General features: G+C 44.0%; 1 protein-coding gene across 2 annotated transcripts in view; it reads left to right on the top strand.

The window, feature by feature from the left end:
- The window catches only part of LCP1 (lymphocyte cytosolic protein 1), a 106,629-nt gene extending 89,052 nt beyond the window's left edge, over window positions 1-17,577 (top strand). For both annotated transcript variants that reach the window (XM_061434580.1, XM_061434579.1), the window contains exons 13-16: window positions 319-452; window positions 8,040-8,163; window positions 13,260-13,384; window positions 15,437-17,577. In XM_061434580.1, the coding sequence (XP_061290564.1) occupies window positions 319-452; window positions 8,040-8,163; window positions 13,260-13,384; window positions 15,437-15,569 (516 nt within the window). In that variant the 3' untranslated portion in view covers window positions 15,570-17,577. The remainder of the gene's footprint in view (window positions 1-318; window positions 453-8,039; window positions 8,164-13,259; window positions 13,385-15,436) is intronic.
- Window positions 17,578-24,669: the final 7,092 nt, after the last annotated feature.

Below are 24,669 nucleotides of genomic sequence, written 5' to 3'. Positions count from 1 at the left end.
AAATAAATCAGGCTTCCCTGATGGTCCAGTGGTTAAGACTCCAAGCTCCCATTGGAGGGTGTCTGGGGTTTCAGTCCTGGTTGGGAAACCAGATCCTGCATGCCCCAACTGAGACCCGGTGCAGCCAAATAAAATTTTTTAAAAAGATGGAAAATTATTTGACTAATTTAGAATCCTAGAATTGCAGAACTAGAGACTTGAGAGATTATTCAGTCTGACCTTATTATTTCATTTTGTGTCTATTTTTATCATCTTACTTCCTCTGGTATTTATCATCAAAGAGATGATGACATTAGATTGTTTCCTGCTCATTAACAGCTTGAGAATTGTAACTATGCAGTGGAACTGGGGAAGAATCAAGCAAAGTTCTCCCTGGTTGGCATTGGGGGACAAGACCTCAATGAAGGAAACCGCACCCTAACGTTGGCCTTGGTCTGGCAGTTGATGAGAAGGTAATACAGCTCAGGAAAATGGCATCTTGTTGAACAAATTCTTTATTTTTTAAATTATATTTGTTTATTTTTAATTAATTGATGGTTGCTTTACAATATCAGTTTGATTGAATGTATTTTTTAATCTAGAAAAGTACTAGCAAATTTCAGGAATGTGATTTAATCCAGTAACACTATATTTTAAGCTAAAATGAAACCCAAAGGAGTGTGTGTGGGGGGCTGGGCGTGTCCTGCTTTTTTGTTTGTTTGTTTTTTCTTTCATTTCTATCAGTTTTGTTTCAGGTACTTTGAAATTCTATTGTCAAGTTCATCAGCATTTAAGCTTGTCATAACAACCTTAATTCTTAATGAATCACCCTTTTTCATGTGGAGTTACCCTATGCCTGATGATACTCTTTTTCTCTAAAAGCTATTTTTCCAGATAGTGATACAGCTTCTTGATTAATTTTAGCATGATACGTTTTTCCCCCATCCTCTAACTTTTAACTGATTGATGTAAATACAGTCGCTTATCCTTTAAAGGGACTTTCAAAATAAAGGGGGGAAATATGCTATATTTACCTACATATCTGTCATTTCGGGTGCTTCTCTTTTCATGCTACAGATCCAGATTTCTATCTGATACCATTTGCCTTCTACTTGAAATATTTCTAGTGGTGCAGATCTGTTGGCAAGGAATTATTTCAGCTTCTATATGTCTGATAAACTCTTTATTTCATTTTTGCAAGGTATTTTATCTGAGTGTAGAATTCTAGGTTGATAGTTTTTTCTTTCGTTATTTTGAAGGTAGTGTTCACTGTCTTCTAGCTTGCATTGTTTCCAGTGATAAATCTATTGTATTTCTTATCTTTGTTCCTCAGTGCTGAGTTGCTTCAGTTGTGTCTACTTTCGACCCTGTGGACCATGGCCTGCCAGGCTCCTCTGGCCATGGGAGTCTCCAGGGAAGAATACTGGAGTGGGTTGCCATTAACTTCTCCGTTGTTCCTCCGTAGGTCATGTCTTTTCTTTTCTGGCTTCTTTCAAGATTTTCTCTTAATCATTGCTTTTAAGTAGTTTGATTATGATGTACTTTGGTGTTTCTTGCACTTGAGGTTTGTTGAGCTTCTTGCATCTGTGGGTTTACAATTTTCATCAAATTTGGAAAAACGTTGGCCTTTATTTATTCAAATTTGACTCCTGTATCCACCCACCCTAGTTTTTCAGGACTCTTAAGTATTTGATCATTGAAGTTGTCCCAGAATTCATTGATACTCAGATCATCTTTTTATGTTTCATTTTTTCTTCTCTGTTTCATTTGGGATAATTTCTATTGTCTTAAATTCACTACTCTCTTCTACAATGTCTACCATTAATTCCATTTGGTGTATATGTTTTTCATCTCAGACTTTATAGTTTTCATATGTAGAAATTTGATTTAGGTGTTTTTGACATCTCCTATATCTCTTAACCTTCTTGAGCTATAGAATATAAGTACAATAACTGCTATTTCTGTTTCTATTAATTGATTTTTAACCTCACTATGGCTCATACTTTCTTGCTTCCTGGAATGCCTACTGATTTTTCGCTGTATGTAAGGCATTGTGAATTTTACCTTGCCATTTGCTAGATATTTCTGTATTCCTTTAAAGAAAGTGAAATCCCTCAGTCGTGTCTGATTCTTTGCGACCCCATGGACTGTAGCCTACCAGGCTTCTCCGTCCATGGGATTTTCCAGGCATGGGTACTGGAGTGGGTTGCCATTTCCTTCTCCAGGGGATCTTCCCAATCCAGGAATCGAACCTGGGTCTCCTGCATTGCAGATAGACGGTTTACCCTCTGAGCCACTGGGATGCAGTTCAATTCAGTCGCTCAGTTGTGTCTGACTCTTTGCGACCCCATGAACCACAGCAAGCCAGGCCTCCCTGTCCATCACCAACTCCCGGAATCTACCCAAACCCATATCCATTGAGTTAGTGATGCCATCCAACCATCTCATCTTCTGTCATCTCCTTCTCCTCCTGCCCTCAATCTTTCCCAGAATCAAGGTCTTTTCAAATGAGTCAGCTCTTTGCATCAGGTGGCCAAAGTATTGGTGTTTCAGCTTCAACATCAGTCCTTCCATTGAACGCCCAGGCCTGATCTCCTTTAGGATGGACTGGTGGGATGCAGTTACGTTACTTAAACAAAATTTGATTCTTTGGGGGCTTACTTAAAATCTTAATTAATCTCGAGCTCATTTTGCTTCTCAATACTGAGATAATCTCATCTGAGTACTTTATTTGATGCTCCATATATCATGAGATTTGTCTACTCTGACTGGTGGGAGCCAGATGTATCCCGCGCTTGTGTGAACTCCAAGGATTGCTCTGCCCATTCATTTCTGCAAGTTCTTTTCCCAGCCTCAGTGTATTTGCTCAAATGCATGCACCAAGTCGCACTCTGCTAAGCACTCGAGGCAGAACTTCTGAAGATCTCTGGAGCTTTTGTTCTAGATGACTCTACTCTCTGGGCAGCTCTCTTCTCTCTGCTCTTCTGCCACACACATTCTAGCACCGTGGCTTCCTTGAGTTCGCAACCCTGTCCCATCAGCTCATCGAGACTGTCATGCTCTGTTTGAGTTCTCTTGCCCTGCACTGCAGCCTGGGAATTCTCTGTGTGATCAGCTGGGACAATCTTAGGGCTCACCACATTCGTTTTCCTTCTCAGGGACCCCTGTTTTGTGCTTTCTGTCATCCAGTCTAGACAACACCATTTCATATTTTTTCATTGGGTTTTATGTGTTTAAGGCAGAAGGGTCAGTTGATTCCTGTTATTCCATCACGACCAGAAGCAGAATTTCCTGCTACTTCTATAACAGAGAACTTTAGATACCTTTTAGTTGTTGTTGAGTCAGTCGTGTCTTTGAAACCCCATGGACTGCAGCACACCAGGCTGCCCTGTCCTTCACTGTCTCCCGGAGTTCACTCAAACTCATGTGCATACCTTGTAGAGCCAAATATAAATTTGATTAAAATGTGAGAGCTCTGTGGACAAATTATTTAATCAATAGTAGAATATAATAAGATACACAAATGCAAGATAAATGATGAGAAAAGTAAACAATTTTTGGTACAAAAGCATGAGCCTGGGGAGAATTCTAGATAGCAAAGCTGTAAGCATTAACTTGTTCACTTTTATATGCTTTGCTCTTTTCCTCCTATACTGATATCCCTGAGCAGGCTGAAGTCTTCCATTCCTTAATTAGAACCTATGTTGCTGCTGCTGTTGCTGCTGCTAAGTCACTTCAGTTGTGTCCGACTCTGCGACCCCATAGACGGCAGCCCACCAGGCTCCCCCATCCCTGGGATTCTCCAGGCAAGAACACTGGAGTGGGCTGCCATTTCCTTCTCTAATGCGTGAAAGTGAAGTCACTCAGTTGTGTCTGATTTTTAGCGACCTCCTGGACTGCAGCCTACCAGGCTCCTCTGCCCATGGGATTTTCCAGAGTACTGGAGTGGGTTGCCATTGCCTTCTCCGAGAGCCTAAGTTAGAATGACTTAATTCATTTTTCTACCTGGAAGGAAGCCCCAGAAACCATATGTCACATTACATTATATCTAACAATGTAATGGCAGAGACAAGGGTTGTTATTTCCTGAAGCACAGAAGCTCTATTCCCAGGCCACTGTCTGCAGGTCCTAATATTTATAATGGTCCTCAGAGTAATTATGTCAGTGTTCCCAGGTGATGGAGGGTGGTCAGAAGTGATCATAATCACTACCTGATTTACATTTGCTTTATCAAATATGATGCTCCATTACCCTTTTCTCAACTGGGATCTCTTTAATGATCAAAGGCAGATGTCATAGGCTTCTCTGGCACAGAAAACACCAGAGCTAAAGCAGCTTTAACTCTAGTCCCTGTTACAGTGCCTGTATCTAGAACATTGCTGGAAGTTCCTAAGAGCCGTTCTTACCAGTGTTTTTTCAGAAACGCCTTCTGAACTCCCCACTATTTTATTTCCCATGTGTGTTTAATTCTTAACAGAATGGCTTTTGGTACTGATTGCTTTGAAAACCAAAACCAAAGTCTTTTTAGTTGCCACAGTTAAATTGACCCTTGGGTCTGGAGATGAAAGCATCTTTGATATTTTGTTTTAGTGACTTAAAAAAATACTCAGGCCAACTCTATTCTATTTTGAATTTCATAATATCTGAAAATCACCTTGTAATATGATCTTTGTTTTGAGTTTTATAAAAATGTGACCCAACAACAAGGCTGGTATATATATATATATAACAAGGGCTAGTTTGAGCTGAGTCTCTTCCTGGTTAATAAGTCCTATTTCTCATGAATCTTTACTGTATAAGAATTGTGGGGACTTCCCTGGTGGTTCAGTGGTTAAGACTCCAAGCTGCCAATGCTTGGGGCACGATTTGATCCCTATCAGGCAACTAAGATCCCACATGCTGTGTGGCATGATCAAAAGATTAAAAAATAATAATAATAATTTCATATAAGAAAATGGACAGAGAAATTCCTTACTGTTGAAGGTGATGAAATGACTGATTATGTAAATTCCAGCAGAAGGGGATTTTTTTCTTTCTCTGTGTGCCACATATTAACAGATCTAATAAATTTAGAGCCAGTTCTAGCTGAAATTTATGTCACTGGTTTGCACAGATGTGTTAATTTGGTCATTTATCTGGACAATAAATGGCATGTCATTTTCCCCCTAAAAACAAATGAGAGCCTAAACCTCCCTTTCCCCTTCAGTAGCCTGGAAATTGTTCTCAGATTGGAAAGCTGGCAGATTGCGTGTGTGTACATTTGGAGACAAAAGCCTGAGGCAAGTAGACTGCCAGCAGACAGCAACAGTAGACTCCAGCAAAGGAGCCGAGTCTGCAGCAGGCAAAGGAGGGAATTCTCTCCACATCAAAGAGGCTGTGGACAGCGAATTGGGGATAGGTCTGTGAAAAACAAAGCAGCTAGGTTTGCCCCTCCGGGTCACATATTATATCAATAAACCACGAGTTCCATGGCAGGAAAGCACGAAAGTCATAATCACAGCCCCTCCAGCCCCAAATCCCATCCATCCCCTGCTGTTGGATGAGGCCCAGCCTAAAGCTGGGATTCATGGGGCCATTTCATTTCTTTAATCTTTATTGGAGTATAATTGCTTTACAGTTGTATTAGCTTCTGCTGCTGCTGCTGCTGCTAAGTCGCTTCAGTCGTGTCCGACTCTGTGCGACCCCATAGACGGCTCTGCTATACAGCAAAGTGAATCAACAATGCGCGTACGTGCGTGCGTGCTCAATCTCTCAAGTTGAGTTTGACTTTTTGCAACCCCATGGACTGTGGCCCGCCAGGATCCTCTGTCCGTGGGATTTTCCAGGCAAGAATACTGGAGTGGGTTGCCATTTCCTCCTCCCAAGGATCTTCCCAACCCAGGGACTGAACCTGCATCGCTTATGTCTTCTAGTTTGGCAGGCAGATTCTTTACCACTGAGCCACCAGGGAAGCACTCCCCCCCCCCCGCCACCGAATTTTATTTTTTGCTAAAGACAAGTTGCAGAAGCTCTTTTCCTCCTCATCACCAGTGATGGGGAAGTGCTTTCATCTGAAGAAAGTGGGTCATTACTCCTTTTTCAGAGATAACACTTGAAAGCTGTGTGGGAGATCATGAAGGACGGTGTTTTCCACAGAAGCGTTAACTGGAGGAAGACACCCAATGGGTTATGTAAGCAAAACCCCGGGCGGAGGGTGACCTCATTTAGGGAGGCCCTCCAGACAGGCCGGAGACTTGAATTTCAGTTTGGACGATGCACACTGAAACCCTAGTCTTTCGTGGGTAATTTGACCACCTCCCTCTCCCCCTTAACAAGACTGAACCCTGAGGCCAGCCGACCTGCCCACTTGCTCACTGCTTGCCTCTCTATTTCCCTTTTGAGAGGGATCAGCTTGGGGAATGGTGAGTCTTCTCTGCTCCCTGGAATTTTAAGAGTTTGAAGCATCGTAATGTTCCCCACCACCACACTTCTCATAATCGTGTGTCTCAAAGGCAGTTCTTTTTTTTTTTTTTTTTTTATTTTATTTTTAAACTTTACATAATTGTATTAGTTTTGCCAAATATCAAAATGAATCCACCACAGGTATACATGTGTTCCCCATCCTGAACCCTCCTCCCTCCTCCCTCCCCATACCATCGTTCTTACTCTCAAACTAGAGATTAACTAGAGAATAATTTCTACTTCTGTCTTATACCGGGGAAACTTTTATGTTTTTTCTTTCTTATGTTAGCTGGTCGGGCTTTTCCTTTTTTATTGACCTGTAGCTGATTTACAATGCTGTGTTAATTTCTGCTGTACAGCAGAGTGATTCAGGTATACATGCACATATATATATATGTATGTTTATACATTCTTTTCCATATTTTTCCCATTGTGGTTTGTCACAGGATGTTGAATACAGTTCTCTGTGCTATAGAGTGGGGCCTTGTTGTTTATCTCATTCTATAATTAACAGTTTGTATCTGCTAACCCCAAATACTTCCAATACCTCCCTTCCCCACCCCTTTCCCCCTCGGCAGACAGAAGTCTATTCTCCGTGTCTGTGAATCTGTTTCTGTTTTGTAGATAGGTTCATGCGTGTCCTATTTTAGATTCCACGTATAAGAGATATCATATGGTGTTTGTCTTTCTCTTTCTGGCCTACTTCACTTAGTACGATCACCTCTAGTTTCATCCGTGTTGCTGTAAATGGTGTTATTTCATGCTTTTTGTGTCGAGTACTATTCCTGTGTGTGTGTGTGTGTGTGTGTGTGTGTCTCCTTTATCCATTATCAGAGGACATTCAGGTTGTCTCCATGTCTTGCCTATTGTGAATGGTGTTGCTCTGAACATAGGGGTGCATATGTCTTTTTGAATGATAGTCTTGTCTGAATATATGTGCTTGGGCTATGGGCTTGCCTAACATTGAATTGTTCCTTGATTTTCATGGTTCCTTTAAGAAAAGCACCACTGGTTCAAAGCCTTTGCTTCATTTTTCTCTCCTTGCTTCCCTTCTGCTTTGCCTTCCCACGATGACGGTGGTATTTGCTCTGCATCACATTCTACATATAAAGTTCTATTTTGTTATTCTAAAAGGAACTAGTGTTATTACATATTCTTTGTTCGTCAACTGCAATGGTATCCAGGCCATCTTCTGCGACAGGAAAAAATAAAAACTTCTATGCTGGCAACTCTGTGAATAGTGAATTCTTCTTCATATATTTTTTAAAATTTTTATTGGAGTATAGTTGACTTACAATGTTGTGTTACTTTCTGCTGAACAGCAAAGTGATTCAGTTATACAAATACATATATCCAGTGTCTTTTAGAGTCTTTTCCCATTTAGGTCATTATAGAGTATTGAGATGGAGAAGGCAATGGCACCCCACTCCAGTACTCTTGCCTGGAAAATCCCATGGACGGAGGAGCCTTGTGGGCTGCTGTCTATGGGGTCACACAGTGCTGGACATAACTGAAGCAACTTAGCAGCAGCAGCAGAGTATGGAGAAGAGTTCCCTGTGCTATACAATTGTGAATTCTTTAGTGGCTTTTCTCCAGAAATCATTCTTGGTTTTGTTCAGGTACACGTTGAATATTCTTGAAGACATTGGAGGCGGGCAGAAGGTCAATGATGACACTATTGTCAACTGGGTAAATGAAACACTGAAGGAAGCGGAGAAGAATTCATGCATCTCTAGTTTCAAGGTAACGTGCTTTGTCTCCTGCGTGCGGCCCCCTGAGCTTTATGCTTATCTTTATTGCTTTCACTCTGTCTTCAAGAGTGACCTTCAGTATGAGGTCTTTGAGGCACCCCTCCCATTTTGATTTTGCTTGAATGACCCATTATTGTTTTGATGTTCATAGGCCGTTTCATTGACAAATTTCTTGTCATTTTCCTCCCTAATAATTAATTTAAAAAATCCAGTCATTTTTTATAAGGGATTTTAGGCATCGTTCTTCCAAAGTAATATAAAATATAGTATTTTTTTAAGCGTGCACAGCTCCATGGTTCAGATTGTTAACATGATGAGGGTGAGATGTAAAATGCTAGAAGATCTCCCATGGGGTATTTTCTTTTTCTTTTTTTTTTAAGAAAAAAAGCAAATTGTGTACGTGTATCCAAATCCCGTTTTTATTAATAACAGCATTATATTTTATTACATTTCTCATCTCATGTTTTAAACATTAGCTGGATTCTTTCTCAAGGGCCCTGAGCACTTGATCCACAGTATAGTGTCGGCGTCCTGTCGTAACTACATTTTCTTGATTTAAAGGTCAAGATTGGGGGAGGGACCCCTTCAGAGTTATATTAACAGGGTGGATGAGGCAGTTTGTCATGATGTCGATCCTCTGCTTCAAAATCAAGAGAAAAGTGAAAATCTCTCCCCTCCTGGAAAGGGCAAGGGATATATCTCTGGGCTGGGCTATACCAGGGGTGCCTGGACTCTGTGAGCTCAGCACAGGAAACAGCCAGCTCTGTCTGCCCTCCACTAATCATTCATTTGGTCTGAAGAGCTGAGCAGCAGTTGAAGCAGAGACTGGTGATCGACATGAGCAAATCTTTCCAGAAAGAGATCAGGGAAGGTGGTGAAGGGTGCTCCCAGGATGGACTGCACTCTGAGGACCAGGGCCTTGTTTGTAAGGCCTTCTTGTTCACAGATATCGTAAAGATAGCTTTACCATTTCCCTGATTTTTTTTTTTTTTTTTACCGCTTTGCATGGCATGTGGGATCTTAGTTCCCTGACCAGGGATCGAACCTGTGCCCCCTGTGACGGAAGCATGGAGTCTTAACCACTGATCCACGAGGGAAGTCCCACCATTTTCCTGATTGTATGATGAGGAATCTGTGGGCTCATTTAACTCCTGAAGTCACAGCTAGTAATTGCAGGTGGTGTCCACTAGGGAATGGAAAGCACCTCTCCCTGCAAGGTGAAGTTCTAGAGCAGAGTGTATCTGTAGATCACGTGACTGTGGTATGAAACGTTGGTTAAACAGTCCCGGGAGTGCGTCTCTTGGTAGAACAGCTGCCACTTTACAGGAACGCAGCCCTTTGCATTACCTGGCAGTTTCTGGGGTGTTCCTCTTTGGAATGTTTGATAATTTTTTTCTCCTTGTGATGCTCAGGGTGAATTTTCTCCTGTCTTCTCACCAAGTCATTACAGAATAGATCAAAAAAAAAAAAAAAAAGAAAGAAACACGATTTATTTTTGTTGTTTTTTAATTTTTACAATGTCGTGTTGGTTTCTGCTGTGCAACAATGTGAATGAGCCATAATAATACATATATCACCTCCCTCTTGAGCCTCCCTCCCATCCCCCTGTCCTACTCCTCTAGGTCATCACAGAGCACCAGACTGGGATTTTAAGTGAAATTTCAAAAAATGAGCATAGCCCACCCCTCATTAGCCCACCCCCCATTAGACTGGGATTTTAAGTGAAATTTCAAAAAATGAGCATAGCCCACCCCGCATTAGCCACTGTGGAGACAGTCCTGGTCCCCCCTCACCTATGAACGCTGCTGACTGCTGACCATCTCGCTGCCCATCAGCCCCCCAAGACTGTGGGAAGAAAGTAGGGAAGAAGCTGAAACTCTAGTCTTTCCATTTTCCTTTCCTTGTGCTTCTTCACCAAAAGATTCTATGGAGATAGAAGCTCTGGCTAATAATGGAAATTAGAAATGGTTATATGTATATTGATTTTAATTTTGTGGTAGGTCTTATATTACCTGGGCTTCCCTGGTGACTCAGACAGTAATGAGTCTGCCTGCAATATAGGAGACCTGGGTTCGATCCCTGGGTTGGGAAGATCCCCTGGAGAGGGAAATGGCAGCCCACTCCAGTATTCTTGCCTGGAGAGTTCCAGGGACAGAGGAGCCTGGTAGGCTGTAGTCCATGGGGTTGCAGAGAGTTGGACAGGACTGAGTGACTTTCACTTATATTGCCCAGAAATAAGTAAAAATGGACCCATCCTATTTTTTACATTGTTTTATTATAATTATTTCATTCATTTTTATTTCTTGGCCGTGCTGCGCAGAGTGTGGGATCTTAGTTCCCCGACCAGGGATCGAACCCTTACCCCCTCCATTGGAAGAGTCTTTTTTTATTTTCATTGGAAGAGTCTTAACCACTGGACTGCAACCAAGGAAGTCCCTATCCTTCCGATCTTTTTTTTTTTTTTTTTTTTTAATATTTTTGTACCTCTGCAGAGGGCCTGTGCTGGAGACCTAACATCTTGCAGGGGTCCTGTGTCTTGTTTCTTGGTTAGAATTGACTCTGATTTGGACCCTCGAGGTATGAGGTGTTTAGACTTCAGTTCAGTTCAGTCGCTCAGTTGTGTCCAGTTGGACAACCCCATGAATCGCAGCACACCAGGCCTCCCTGTCCATCACCAACTCCCGGAATTCACTCAGACTCACGTCCATCGAGTCAGTGATGCCATCCAGCCATCTCATCCTCTGTCGTCCCCTTCTCCTCCTGCCCTCAATCCCTCCCAGCATCAGAGTCTTTTCCAATGAGTCAACTCTTCGCATGAGGTGGCCAAAGTACTGGAGTTTCCGCTTTAGCATCATTCCTTCCAAAGAAATCCCAGGGCTGATCTCCTTCAGAATGGACTGGTTGGATCTCCTTGCAGTCCAAGGACTCTCAAGAGTCTTCTCCAACACCACAGTTCAAAAGCATCAATTCTTCGGCACTCAGCCTTCTTCACAGTCCAACTCTCACATTCATACATGACCACAGGAAAAACCACAGCCTTGACTTGACGGACCTTTGTTGGCAAAGTAAAGTCTCTGCTTTTGAATATGCTATCTAGGTTGGTCATAACTTTCCTTCCAAGGAGTAAGCGTCTTTTAATTTCATGGCTGCAGTCACCATCTGCAGTGATTTTGGAGCCCCCCAAAATAAAGTCTGACACTGTTTCCACTGTTTCCCCATCTATTTCCCATGAAGTGATGGGACCGGATGCCATGATCTTCATTTTCTGAATGTTGAGCTTTAAGCCAACTTTTTCATTCTCCTCTTTCACTTTCATCAAGAAGCTTTTTAGTTTCTCTTCACTTTCTGCCATAAGGGTGGTGTCATCTGCATATCTGAGGTTATTGATATTTCTCCCGGCAATCTTGATTCCAGCTTGTGTTTCTTCCAGTCCAGTGTTTCTCATGATGTACTCTGCATAGAAGTTAAATAAGCAGGGTGACAATATACAGCCTTGACGTACTCCTTTTCCTATTTGGAACCAGTCTAATGTTCCATGTCCAGTTCTAACTGTTACTTCCTGACCTACATACATATTTCTCAAGAGGCAGGTCAGATGGTCTGGTATTCCCATCTCTTTCAGAATTTTCCACAGTTTATTGTGATCCACACAGTGAAAGGCTTTGACATAGTCAATAAAGCAGAAATAGATGTTTTTCTGGAACTCTCTTGCTTTTTTGATGATCCAGCAGATGTTGGCAATTTGATCTCTGGTTCCTCTGCCTTTTCTAAAACCAGCTTGAACATCAGGAACTTCAGGGTTCACGTATTGCTGAAGCCTGGAGAATTTTGAGCATTACTTTACTAGCATGTGAGATGAGTGCAATTGTGCAGTAGTTTGAGCATTCTTTGGCATTGTCTTTCTTTGGGATTGGAATGAAAACTGACCTTTTCCAGTCCTGTGGCCACTGCTGAGTTTTCCAAATTTGCTGACATATTGAGTGCAGCACTTTCACAGCATCATCTTTCAGGATTTAAAATAACTCAACTGCAGTTCCATCACCTCCACTAGCTTTGTTCATAGTGATGCTTGCTAAGGCCCACTTGACTTCACATTCCAGGATGTCTGGCTCTAGGTCAGTGATCACACCATCGTGATTATCTGGGTCGTGAAGATCTTTTTTGTACAGTTCTTCTGTGTATTCTTGCCACCTCTTCTTAATATCTTCTGCTTCTGTTAGGTCCATACCATTTCTGTCCTTTATCGAGCCCATCTTTGCATGAAATGTTCCCTTGGTATCTCTAATTTTTTTGAAGAGATCTCTAGTTTAGACTTGACTGTGCTCAGATGGTGACATGCAGTCGCCTCTCCCTGTCTGTACTCTCAGGTACCCAAGAGAGAGAGCAGAGTTTTGTGCATTCACAGCTCTGGGTGAATGACTCCCTGCCTGTTGGCAGACAGTGGGTTTCCTCTGCATAGTGAGCCACCAGGAAGCTGCTGACGCCCCCTAGAGAAACAGCACTTGGTTTGAAACAGCAGGTGCCACACTGTGGCATTTCCCAGACCAGGACGTGTATATTTCATATTTAAAAGGAAAGAGAAGGGACTTTCTTGGCGGTCCAGTGGTTAAGTCTCCACATTTCCAATGCAGGAGACACAAGTTCCATCCCTGGTCAGGGAACTAAGCTCCCACATGGCACATGGAAAGTGAAAGTGAAAGTTGCTCAGTCTTGTCTGACTCTGCAACTCCATGACTATACAGTCCATGGAATTCTCCAGGCCAGAATACTGGAGTGGGTAGCCTTTCCCTTCTCCAGGGGATCTTTCGAACCCAGGTCTCCCAATAAGGTGGATTCTTTACCAGCTGAGCTACAAGGGAAGCCCAAGAGTACTGGAGTGGGTAGCCTATCACTTCTCCAGCAGATCTTCCCTACCCAGGAATTGAACTGGGGTCTCCTGCATTGCAGGCGGATTCTTTACCAGCTGAGCTATCAGGGAACATGCCACATGGAGCAACCAAAAATTGAAAAGAACCACCCACTTTCCTTGAGCCAAACAGAAGTAACCTGGGAGCATATTGATGAAGCCCATGCTTTCTCTCTGTGCAGGACCCGAAGATCAGCACAAGTCTGCCGGTCCTTGATCTCATCGATGCCATTCAGCCAGGTTCCATTAACTATGACCTTCTGAAGACGGAGAACCTGAATGAAGAAGAGAAACTCAACAACGCAAAGTACGTGAACAAGCCCGAGGTCAGGGAGGGAAGGGTGGCTGTGGGGTCGAGTGCCCATGCCTCCATGCAGACAATTCAGTTTCACTACTGATGCTTTTCCTTCTCGTGACTTACTGCGTCCCATCACCCTTATATCTGCTACTGTGCAGTGACAGTTTAAGGTTCCAGGTGTGAGAGGGAACAAGACAAGAACACAACTGGTAACAATTGAAATGGAAAACAGTTGACTTCCAACTGATAAGCAAGCCTACAATTGCCTAACACTAATTTCCTTATCAAAATCTATAGGAGGTTTCCTGAGTAGAGTTTGTACATGGTGGGTGCGGAGTTAAATGCCCTATTTGTGAATATCCATGGATGTACCTGGGCAGGGGTGGGGTTCAAGGCCAGAGTCGTCACTGGTTTGAGAGCAGCTGCTCTTTGCGTTACACGCAGAGTGAGGGTTGTTCTTGTGTAGTCGCTGACTCTTTTGCAACTCCATGGACTGTAGCCTGCCAGGTTCCTCTGCCCATGGAATTCTCTAGTATTCTTACTGGAGTGGGTATCCGTTCCTATCTCCAGGGGATCTTCCCCCATGGAACCTGGGTCTCCTGCATGTCAGGCACATTCTTTACCATCTGAGCTGCCAGAGAAGCCCCAAATATAGAATCCTAAAAATGGCTATGGTGGCAAGATCATGCATATTTTTTAAGTTCTGTTTTCTAATTTTTGAACAACTTTTCCTCTATATTTTATAATGGAAAAATTAATTGTACTTCATTAATCATTAATATGGAGGAAGTGACTGAGAGATGGACAAGGAGAAAGAATGGGGCTACCCTTGCCTGGAGCTCTTAAATTAATGTGATCGCTAAAGTATGAGTAAAGTTATTTCAGAAGAGTGGAGGGAGTCACGGGGCCTTGGGCGGAATGAAGAATCTCTGGAGCAACCATTGTAAGAGGTTGCTAGATAACAAATGAGCAGAATAAAAGAACTGCCAGATAATAATAGTGTGGGCTCATTTGCAAGTAGACTACAACTAATAAAACTATCTTCCTGTAACTATAAACAGAGCAAAAATATTCTGATGCAGCTATGGTAATCTTATGTGAAAAATGTGTAATATAAAACTCTGGTTATTCTACGATCATAGTAGCATAAATAAATACACATGCATGTGGGCAAGAATTAGAATGGAAAAAGGAAGAAAAGAATGGACGGGGAAGAAAAGAAAAGAAAGGGGGCAGGGTGAAATTCCCTGGAGCTCCAGTGGTTAAGACTCTGAGCTTCCAAAGCAGGGGGCGTGGGTTCGATTCCTGGTCAGGGAACTAAGATCCCATATTCCTTGCAGCCAAAAAAGATTTAAAAAAAATAAAGAATTGATGGGTAGGGTCATGGTATTACAGATGCATTTCCTCTTTTTTTTTTTCTGCCTTGTAAACAATGTTCTGTAGCTGAAGTGGAGTCTGCGGTCCTTCCCTATCACACACTCTTGTTCAAGTCTGTGACTTTTTCTGCCACAGTAGACCCCAAGCAAGTAAGCACCAAAAGTGGTGGGAGCTAGGAAGCTCTTTAAGGACAAGTGATACATTTGGTGATTATCACGAGGCTGGACAGCAAGTTTGATGGAGTTGGGAGCTTTGTCAAGCTAAGACTTGCCCACAAACCTCGAGAGGAAGCCAGTGATTGATTGGCTGCAGCCGTACCAGGAGTGACCTCGGCACAGTAGGTAGTTTACAGTGTAGAAGGCTCCGCTGGAGGCTCAGATGGTAAAGAATCTGCCTGCAATGCAGAAAGCCCGGGTTTGATCCCTGGGTCCGGGAAGATCCCCTGGAGAAGGGAATGGCAACCCATTCCAGAATTTTTGCCTGGAGAATTCCATGGACAGAGGAGCCTGGCAGGCTATAGTCCATAGGGTTACAAAGAGTCAGACACGCCTGAGTCACCAACATTTTCACTTTCTTTCATAGAGTGTATAGTATATATTATATAGAATGACAATAACTCTGACCCTGAGGGGTCCCCTTCATACTTGCTCAGGCTCCCCTCATCCCTCCTCTTTTCTCTTTTAGGTATGCCATCTCTATGGCCCGAAAAATTGGAGCGAGAGTGTATGCGCTTCCAGAAGACTTGGTGGAAGTGAACCCCAAGATGGTCATGACCGTGTTCGCTTGCCTCATGGGGAAAGGAATGAAGAGGGTGTAAGGCCCAGTGGGCGGGGTAGGGGGTGTGTGTGGGTCTCTGGCTGCTCATGCCTGGTGCCCCCAGGAAACACGGGAGGAGTCAGCCATTCCAAAGTTTCAACTCGATGACATTATTCACAGTTCCAAAAAAAAAATGTATATCTGTTCCGCCAAGTAGCCTTCATGTATTTAACAAAAAGTGCTTTATTCTTTGCAAAAGACCCAGTCTCTTACAAATATTTTTTTATCATTGAATTGATTGCTTCTTTGAAAATGTAGAGAAAAAGAGATCTTTCTTCCCAGGCACCTTTCCTGCCTTTGCCGTTGTAGTCAGGTATAGAAGTCTCAAGTGTAGTTCATTTTAACATAATCTTTCAAACCAGCTTACGTTGTCTGCCTTCTTGTTCGGGGTGAGAACCAGGAGGGGAGAATCATCGGAGGGGAGAATCGTGAAACCAGCCTAAAGCTGGCTTCTGGAGGCCAGCGTTTGCTCTGTTACAAGCCTCCTTCCTGTTGCCCTTCTACCTGGGTCTACCTGTTGTGACTTTGCTCTCCACCCCGGCAGAACCTGCCCTCTCTGTGGCTCCCCTCTGCTGGCCACCCTCCTCTTGGGCCTTCTGGGTCATCTGACAAGTCAGGCTGTATTGGGGTCCCCAAGAGTGTCTGGTAACCTCCAGACCTAAGACATATCATCAGAACATTTTCTTAGAACTGTGTTTACTAATCTCCAGAACGAAGACTTATCATCAGAACATTTTCTCAAAACTAGGGTCCCAGATGTCATCAGATTTTATTTTTTCAGTCAATGAGAAGCCCTCTGTTTTTAACCCTAGGATCTGGGCTCTGACCAGATCTACTATCTTAAATACCATGCCTTCAGATAGATTCTTAACTGTTGGTGGAAGGAAGTGTTCAAGGAGGGGGGTCATTGAGCAGCAAACCACTAGAGGGCAGTGTGGAGTCATAACAAAGTTTCTGGTCTCAGGTGCTGCCTCTGTGCATTTAGCCCTGTGTATTATGGCAACCCACTCCAGTGTTCTTGCCTGGAGAATCCCAGGGACGGCAGAGCCTGGTGGGCTGCCATCTATGGGGTCGCACAGAGTCGGACATGACTGAAGCGACTTAGCAGCAGCAGCAGCATTAGATCTTGGAGAAGGAAACAGCAGCCCAGTCCAGTATTCTTGCCTGGAGAATTCGATGGACAGAGGAGCCTGGCGGGCTACAGTCCATGGGGTCGCACAGAGTCAGACACAACTGCGTGACTAATGTTTTATTAGATCTAGTTATACAGTGTGGCTAAATATCTGGCGACTGGGAACTGCTTGTTCTGATTTCATTAGCTCTTAGATCATAGTGCATATGATGTCTGCCGGGCCATAGGATCAATGTTTACTTTTTTGGTACCCCCAAATGCCCAGGGGTCATATGTGCCAATGAACAGTGCCCCCACCTCAACCCCAAACTTGACCCCCACCAACACCCTCACATATACACATACCTAGCCAGGTATCAAGCTGGCTAGGAACAGGCACAGTCGCTTTATGAAGAGTTAATTTACTGGATATTTAAAGAATTCTTAAACAAAACCCAAGGAACACTGTACTCTTGAGCAGTTCTAATAGCCTGCAATTTCCTTGAAAACTTACCAAAGGCTAAATAGCAACAGAGCATTGGGCACTGATGCCAGACCCCTTCTGTCATGGTGAACGTGTTCATGGAGGAGGTATCTGCTTTAGGGGTGTGTAGTGGAACTTAGTCATTTTTCAAAGCGACTGAAATGCATTATCCCAGTCTGCTCCTTGTCAGTGGGCTCAGGAAGCCAAGATATGGCTTCTCCTAGCCCATAATCTGTATTTCTAATGCATTTGATTGCAAAGTGGTTGGCTTTGTCTTAATCTGCACTTAATGTAGCCCCCAGACGATTCTCCTCCCCGTCTGCCTCCAGGAGGAATGTTATTGCCTTAATGGAAAATGAAGATAAAATAATGCTCAATCAAGATCTCTCCAAATAAAATGTTCCCCATATCGGACGTCTTCTGAAGGTTTCATGAGTTATTCATTCAGCCAACATGCACTGAGGCCCTACATGTGCCAGGTTTGGGAAATATGCCCGCAAATGAGGCAGGCCTTGAGCTCAGCTGATCAAGAGCGACTGATCAGGAAAAACACACCACTGCCAGGTGCTATGAGTAATTGATGAGGGCAGGGTGAGAGGGGCTTACAACAGAGGAAACCCCCAAAGGAGAAATATTTTAGCTGAAAGCTGAAGAGTAAGTTGGCGGGAGTCAGACCACGAGGAGGTCAAAATGAAAGGTAAGACACAAATTCTCAGGAACACATGGAACCCACTTGTGCCCAAAAGCCAGACTTGGGGATTGGTGTGAAAGGGCTTCTAAGTGATTCGAGGAGGAATCTTTGGGGCTGGCGGTCCCTGGCGTCTCCTCCCTAGTCTGGGCCTCACACTGGCTGGTAGAGGTGATGCTGCAGAAGGATGCGTGCAGAGGATGCTCAGAGTGCTGAAGAATTCTGCTGTAACTGGCTCCCTCGGGTAGGCTGTTGTTTGGCGTGGTCACATCCTGACTTCCCGAGGTGTCCCTCACCCACACAGCCGCTGCAGAGTTGGGCTCTTGTGCTTAAGCTGTGTGTCCCGGCTCCTCCAGCAGCAGTCTTTGGAGATGGCTCTTTTCTGGCCTAATATTCCTGCAGCTTCTACACGTTCAAGGTAGTGGTCTTCCCTACATATCGAGAGGGCTAAGTGTTGTCTTTTGTATGTAAGACTGCCTTGATAGGTCCTGACCAGGAGGACTGAACAGCTACAGGTAAGCAGAATACTATCAAGGGAAGAAAACTAGAGTCTTGCAGACTGGAAGGCAATGGAATATAGCAATCAAAGCAGGACAGTTTTTCTTAAAAGATTTTTTTTTTAGGTTTTTAATGCTAGTTCCTTTTTTTATTTTTTCACTCTAGTGGACATCCCACTAGTTACCTTTCTTTTTTTAACCCATGTAATCTCAGGATTTTTTTTTTGAGATAAATTCTTTATTTGGCTGTGAGAGTTGGACTGTGAAGAAAGCTGAGCGCCGAAGAATTGATGCTTTTGAACTGTGGTGTTGGAGAAGACTCTTGAGAGTCCCTTGGACTGCAAGGAGATCCATCCAGTCCATTCTGAAGGAGATCAGCCCTGGGATTTCTTTGGAAAGAATGATGCTAAAGTGGAAGCTCCAGTACTTTGGCCACCTGATGCGAAGAGTTGACTCATTGGAAAAGACTCTGATGCTGGGAGGGATTGGGGGCAGGAGGAGAAGGGGATGACAGAGGATGAGATGGCTGGATGGCATCACTGACTCGATGGACGTGAGTCTGGGTGAACTCCGGGAGTTGGTGATGGACAGGGAGGCCTGGCGTGCTGCGATTCATGGGGTCGCAAAGAGTCGGGCACAACTGAGCAACTGAACTGAACTGAGCTGAACCAGGTCTTCATTGCAGTATAAGGGGTCTCTAGTTGGGGCATGCGAACTCTTAGTTGCAGCATGTGGGATCTAGTTCCCCGACCAGGGGTGGAATGTGGGCCCCCTGCATTGGGAACACGGACTCTTAGCCACTGGGCCACCAGGGAAGTCCTTTCAAAATTTAAGAGTTTATTATTAACATTTTAGTCTATCCAAGTATGACATCAGAAAGTAAAATTGTACTAAAGGCTCTACAGTGGAAAGCCTGCCACCTTCCCACCCCTATGAGCCAGCTCATATTGGTTCTAGTTGGCTCCAGTTGTCAGACCGTATTATTTTGAAGTTGGCCAGGATGAGGGTATTTACACCACAGAAACAATCAGACTCTACAGATAGGGTTTTTTATCCCCTGAGGGCTGGTTCATCAGCCCACCACTCCCTCTGTCCCAGTCCCTCAGTTTGTATCCTTCTAGAAACATTCTGTGCTCTTGTTACACACACATCTTTTTACTGGAAATGTCATCATGCCATACACAACATTGTGTGTTTTCGTCACACCATACCTTTGAGATTGCTCCATGTTGGCAGATAGAGACCTGCCTCAATCTTTTCAACAGATGCATAGTATGCTGTCATATGGCTGTGCCAACCTGTATCTAACCAGTGGCCGATAAATGAATAGGTTGCTTCCATCCTTTGCTACAGCAAATAAAGCCACAGTGAAGACTGTGTCCACTTCTTGTGCTTGGAACATTCATTTTCATTTAAGAAGTACTTAATCAAGTTTCTGCTCTGGCAAAGATATTGAACATTGGAAAGTAACGCTTAAATCCTCCTTTGAAGTTTTCTCAAAGTATTTGACAAAGAGCCCTGAGCTAGGATGGCTTGAACCCCTCCCATCGTCTCCATTTTCTGTCTAAAGCAGGTTAATCCAGCAGAGAGATAATATGCACGGGGAAGATGTAATCAAAAGCAGAATGTGATCCCTGCTATAACAAATTTATAAATGAAATATGGGGGCTTATGTGCGTGTATGCTAAGTCGCTTCAGTTGTGTCCAACTCTTTGTGACCCCATGGACTGTAGCCCGCCAGGCTCCTCTGTCCTTGGGATTCCCCAGGCAAGAATACAGGAGTGGGTTGCCATTCCCTTCTTCAGGGGACCTTCCTCACCCAGGAATCAAACTCAAGTCTCCTGCATTATAGGCAGATTCTTTACCATCTGGGCTACCAGGGAAGCCTGTAGGGGTTCAGGGGGGAAATTATTTCTGAAGGAAAGATTAGCAACCTTTTACAGAAGAGTTGAGTTCTAACTAGTGAGACATGGGCAGGAACCATGCCCCGTCATGCTCATGTCCCCAGGAATACCAAGGACTTACTGGACTTTTAATGAGAGCTGGTTAACTTTTTAAAGTTGATTTGTATTAGACATAAACAAGTGTTTCCTGACTGTGAGAGATGCCAGCAGAGAGAAGTTATTGGGAGAAGAGTTGCGAAACAGACCTTTCGGCAGAGTGTTTAAAAGGGGATGGATTCCTGTTTGTTTGGAAATTATGCCATTCGAGCCTGGCTGAGGCAATGCACTGGACTAGAGGGGCTTTTCAAGTCTCAGCCAATCTAGTGATTTTATCGACCTAAATACACATGGGCTTCCCAGGTGGCTCAGGGGTAAAGAACCCGCCTGCCAAAGCAGGAGATAGGGGTTCAATCCCTGGGTAGGGAAGTCCCCTGGAGAAGGAGATGGCAACTCACTCCATATACTTGCCTGGAGAATTCCATGGACAGAAGAGCCTGGCCAGCTACAGTCCATGGTGTCGCAAAAAAGTGAGACACGACTTAGAGCACAGTTGTGGTCTCGATTGTAAAAAGTAAGGAAACTCAGTCCACCTAAAACAAGCCCATCTTGGACTGATCCTTGATACAGAAGAGACATTCCCTTGGACTCCCGGTGTACCTGGGTGGCTCCAAGGCCCACTGTCCCTGCAGTTACTCTACCTTGTATCAGTCAGCAGCTGTAGAGCTGTTATTAACCTTTGCTCTCTGACCCCCGCCCCCAGGATGTGCAGTGCTCTCGGATTAAATGCTGGCACTGCTTAGGGAGTTGGACACGGTATGTCTCTGCCAGCCCGTGATCCCATAACCGCAGCTGATGCTCCACACAAGTCAGCGGTACTGACTGAGCCTCTTGTGAAATCTAGTTCCTCTGACAGTTTCCTAATAAAATTCCAATAATTAAACTCTCAGCTGCCAAGGACCGCTGTTTCCACAATGTCCTCTCTCCCCATTTTTTGTAAAACAGAGTTTACCAACTGAGGCTGTGCGTGGGTGACCAAAAAAAAAAAAAAGGAAAAAGTAAATTGTGTAAATGTTTTCTCATGTCTAATGTCTACATATGCTTAGTAATCCACGTTAGGTCCAGCATAAAAACACAGATAAACCAGTCAGTACCCACGATCTCACCTGTAACAACTCAGGGACAGGTTGGGAAAATGGCAGGGATTTTTATATTGGGTTGGTCAAAAAGTTCATTCAGGTTTTTCCATACCGTCTCACAGAAAAACCCAAATGAACTTCTTGGCCAATCCAATATTAATAGGCATGTAAAAAATGGGGAGTTCCATTTAAATAAGTATTTTGGTTAATAGTTACTGTATATAATTTTTGGAATAATAACTTTTTAAAGGATTAGAAATGCATGCAAATATTTAATTCTAAAGTTCTGTGCAATACAGCATAAGAGTTAATGATCTGGCTGGCAGCATTGTTGAGCTGGGCTAGACCAGGGGCCCCCTGTTAAGAGTCAGAATGTTCAAACCTCCTTGCTCGAAGTTTGAGGCTCAGGCCAGGGGCACCCAAAAGCTGCTTAGAAAACAGAATCTCATCCCCACCCCAGACCTAATGTATCAGAATCTTCAGTTTAATAGGATTCCCAGTTAATCCATGGGTTTTCTCATTTAAGTTTGAGAAACACTGTCATGAAAGAGATGTCTTCTCTTTTTTAATATCTATTTATCTATATTTATTTATTTGGCTGTGCTGAGTCTTGCAGCACGTGGGATCTTCATTGCCACATGTGGGATCTCTTGGACTTCCCAGGTGGCATTAGTGGTAAAGAATCTGCCTGCCAATATAGGAGACATAAGAGATGCGGGTTCCATCCCTGGGTCAGGAAGATCCCCTGGAGGAGGGCATGGCAACCCATTCCAGTGTTGTTGCCTTGAAAATCTCTGTGGACAGAGGAGCCTGGAGGGCTACTGTTCACAGCAAAGAGTCAGACATGACTAAAGTGACTTAGCACAAATCTCTTAGTTGCAGCATGCAGGATCTAGTCCTCTGACCAGGGATCAAACCTTGGCCCCCTTCACTGGGAACACGGAGTCTTAGCCACTGGACCGCCAGGAAAGTCCTAAGAGTAGAAGCCTTCCTAAAAGATCTACAGTTGATAGGCAGCTAAATGTTAACCAATGTTAAATTATCCTTTCCCAATTACACTAGATTTGAGAGATTAAAATAGGCCTCCCCCAACATTTTCCCATCATCATTGTCCATGTGAGGTAGCCGATGTGGTTCTGCCCTCCACCTAGGTATGCCCCCATCGCTCAGCCTTACCTTTTGCTGTCCCTCCCCCCCCTTCGTCCCTTTCTTCTTGGTGACACCCACCCCCAGGCCTCCAAGAGTACATGCCCCTGGTCCTGCAGTGTACCCTTAAGGTGTCTCTTGGAAGAGCTTCGCTTACTGGCTGCCCAGAGCTACCGCTCCATCGCTTCCCACCCGCTTGGTGCCACGTCACTTAAGTCTTTTCTCCTTCCTTACTCTTGTATGTAATGTTCCTTCCATACCCGCATCAAGCCTGCTGACTTTTCTCCCACCATCTCTGTAGCAATCTCTCTATGACGTCCAGTGCCAGTTGGATGACTTAGTAAACCTAACTGTCCCCGGGGGAGGGGACCGAGGCCTTTCAGTGCCTACTCTTTTCTCCTCCAAAAGCCACACTTTACAGTGACTTTCTGGAGAGAGAGCTCCGTCACTGATATATTTGCCAGTTTCCTACTGGCAAAGAGACAGCAAAGTGCCTTCTGATCGAACAGGTATAATATGCAAAGGTCCAGAGGATGGAAGAAGCTGGTTACTTTTGAGGAACTGAAAGACTAGAGAGCCATATTCATGAGAAAGAGATGGACTGGGACTTCCCTGGTGGTCCAGTGGTTAAGACTTCACCTTCTAAGGCAGGCGGTGCAGGTTCGATCCCTGGTCAGGGAACTAAGATCCCACCTGCCTTTCGACCAAAAAACCAAAACATAAAGCAGAGCAATATTGTAAAAATTTTAATTAAGACTTTTTAAAAGGTCCACATCAAAAAAAAAAAAAAAATCCAAGGAGTAGGGCTGATTATCAGACTCAAGGATGCTTGAGAATCACCTGGAGAGTTTTAAAGCAAATGTTTCAGATCCTACCATGAGAGTCAGTGCTTAGAGGGCTGGTGGGCCCTAGAGTCTGCATTTTCCCCAAATATCCTCAGAGATTAGGGGACTCCCAGGCCACCCCTGGAGAAGCACTGGTCCAGCCCAGTTGTTTGACACCCTGGCTGCACAATGGAATCGTTTTGGGAGATTTATAAGATGCTGGCGTTTACGCCCTGCCCTCTGAGGATCTGATATAATTGATCTGATGGGCAGGCAGGGCAGCTGTATATTTAAAAGATGTCCAGATGGCTTTTATTGGCAGTCAAGTTTGAGGACTGATGGGCTACCGCATCTTTAAAAAGCAGAGAGACCAATAAAAAGGAGCAATGGTTAGAAACAGGGAGTGAGGGAAGGAAAGTGTTTTAAGGACAAACCCTGCTTTCTTCACAATTTAACCATCCAGCCAACAAGCATTTGCCTGTTTGGGTATCTATTGTTTGGGTAACAATCGTGGTGCCACAAGTCCCCAACTCAGTATTTGCAGCCAAAGCATCAGAACCTGGGATGGAGTTCTCTGCCTTCAAGTCTCAAATCTCCTTCAGTGACTCCCGAATGGCATCATCTTTCCTCCCCTTCAGAAACACAGGGGGCTGGATACACCAGCCCTTTGTGTAAATTATAAAACCTTCGCTCTGCATGAATAAACATGAGAGAGGGTGCGTGGAGGGAAAAAACATTTATCAATTATGTGTCTTCCAAACCTCCTAAGATTATGCAGCTTTAATGGCTGAATGATTTTGAAAGGAAAACTTGTAAATTGAGCTGCACCTGAACTCATGATAAAATGCCATGAAATTAATTGACTCTCTCAGTGATTACCTAACAGGACGCCTGAGCTGCATATCCAAATCCAGGCCAGGCTGGATCATGGTTGTTATTGTCGTCGTTCAGTCGTGTCCAACTCCTTACAACCCCATGGACTGTAGCCCTCCAGGCTGCTCTGTCTGTGGGATTCTCCAGGCAAGAATACTGGAGTGGGTGGCCATTCCCTACTCCAGAGACCTTCCTGACCCAGGTATCAAACCTGCACCTCTTTCATCTCCTGCATTGGCAGGTGGATTTTCTACCACTGAACCTCCAGGGAAGCCCCCAAAACAGAAGTTTACAGCTCTTGAAGAAACACTTGCTGTATTATTTTTGCCATCTAGTGTTCCAAATTGACTCAAGAGTAAATATACAAATTAGCTGGGCCCCAGGGGGCATGATTCATTG

The sequence above is a fragment of the Bos javanicus genome, chromosome 12 (genome assembly GCF_032452875.1).
Source record: "Bos javanicus breed banteng chromosome 12, ARS-OSU_banteng_1.0, whole genome shotgun sequence".
Classification (NCBI taxonomy): domain Eukaryota; kingdom Metazoa; phylum Chordata; class Mammalia; order Artiodactyla; family Bovidae; genus Bos; species Bos javanicus.
Note: the sequence above shows the minus strand (reverse complement) of the source record. Positions and strands in the feature narration are given on the sequence as shown.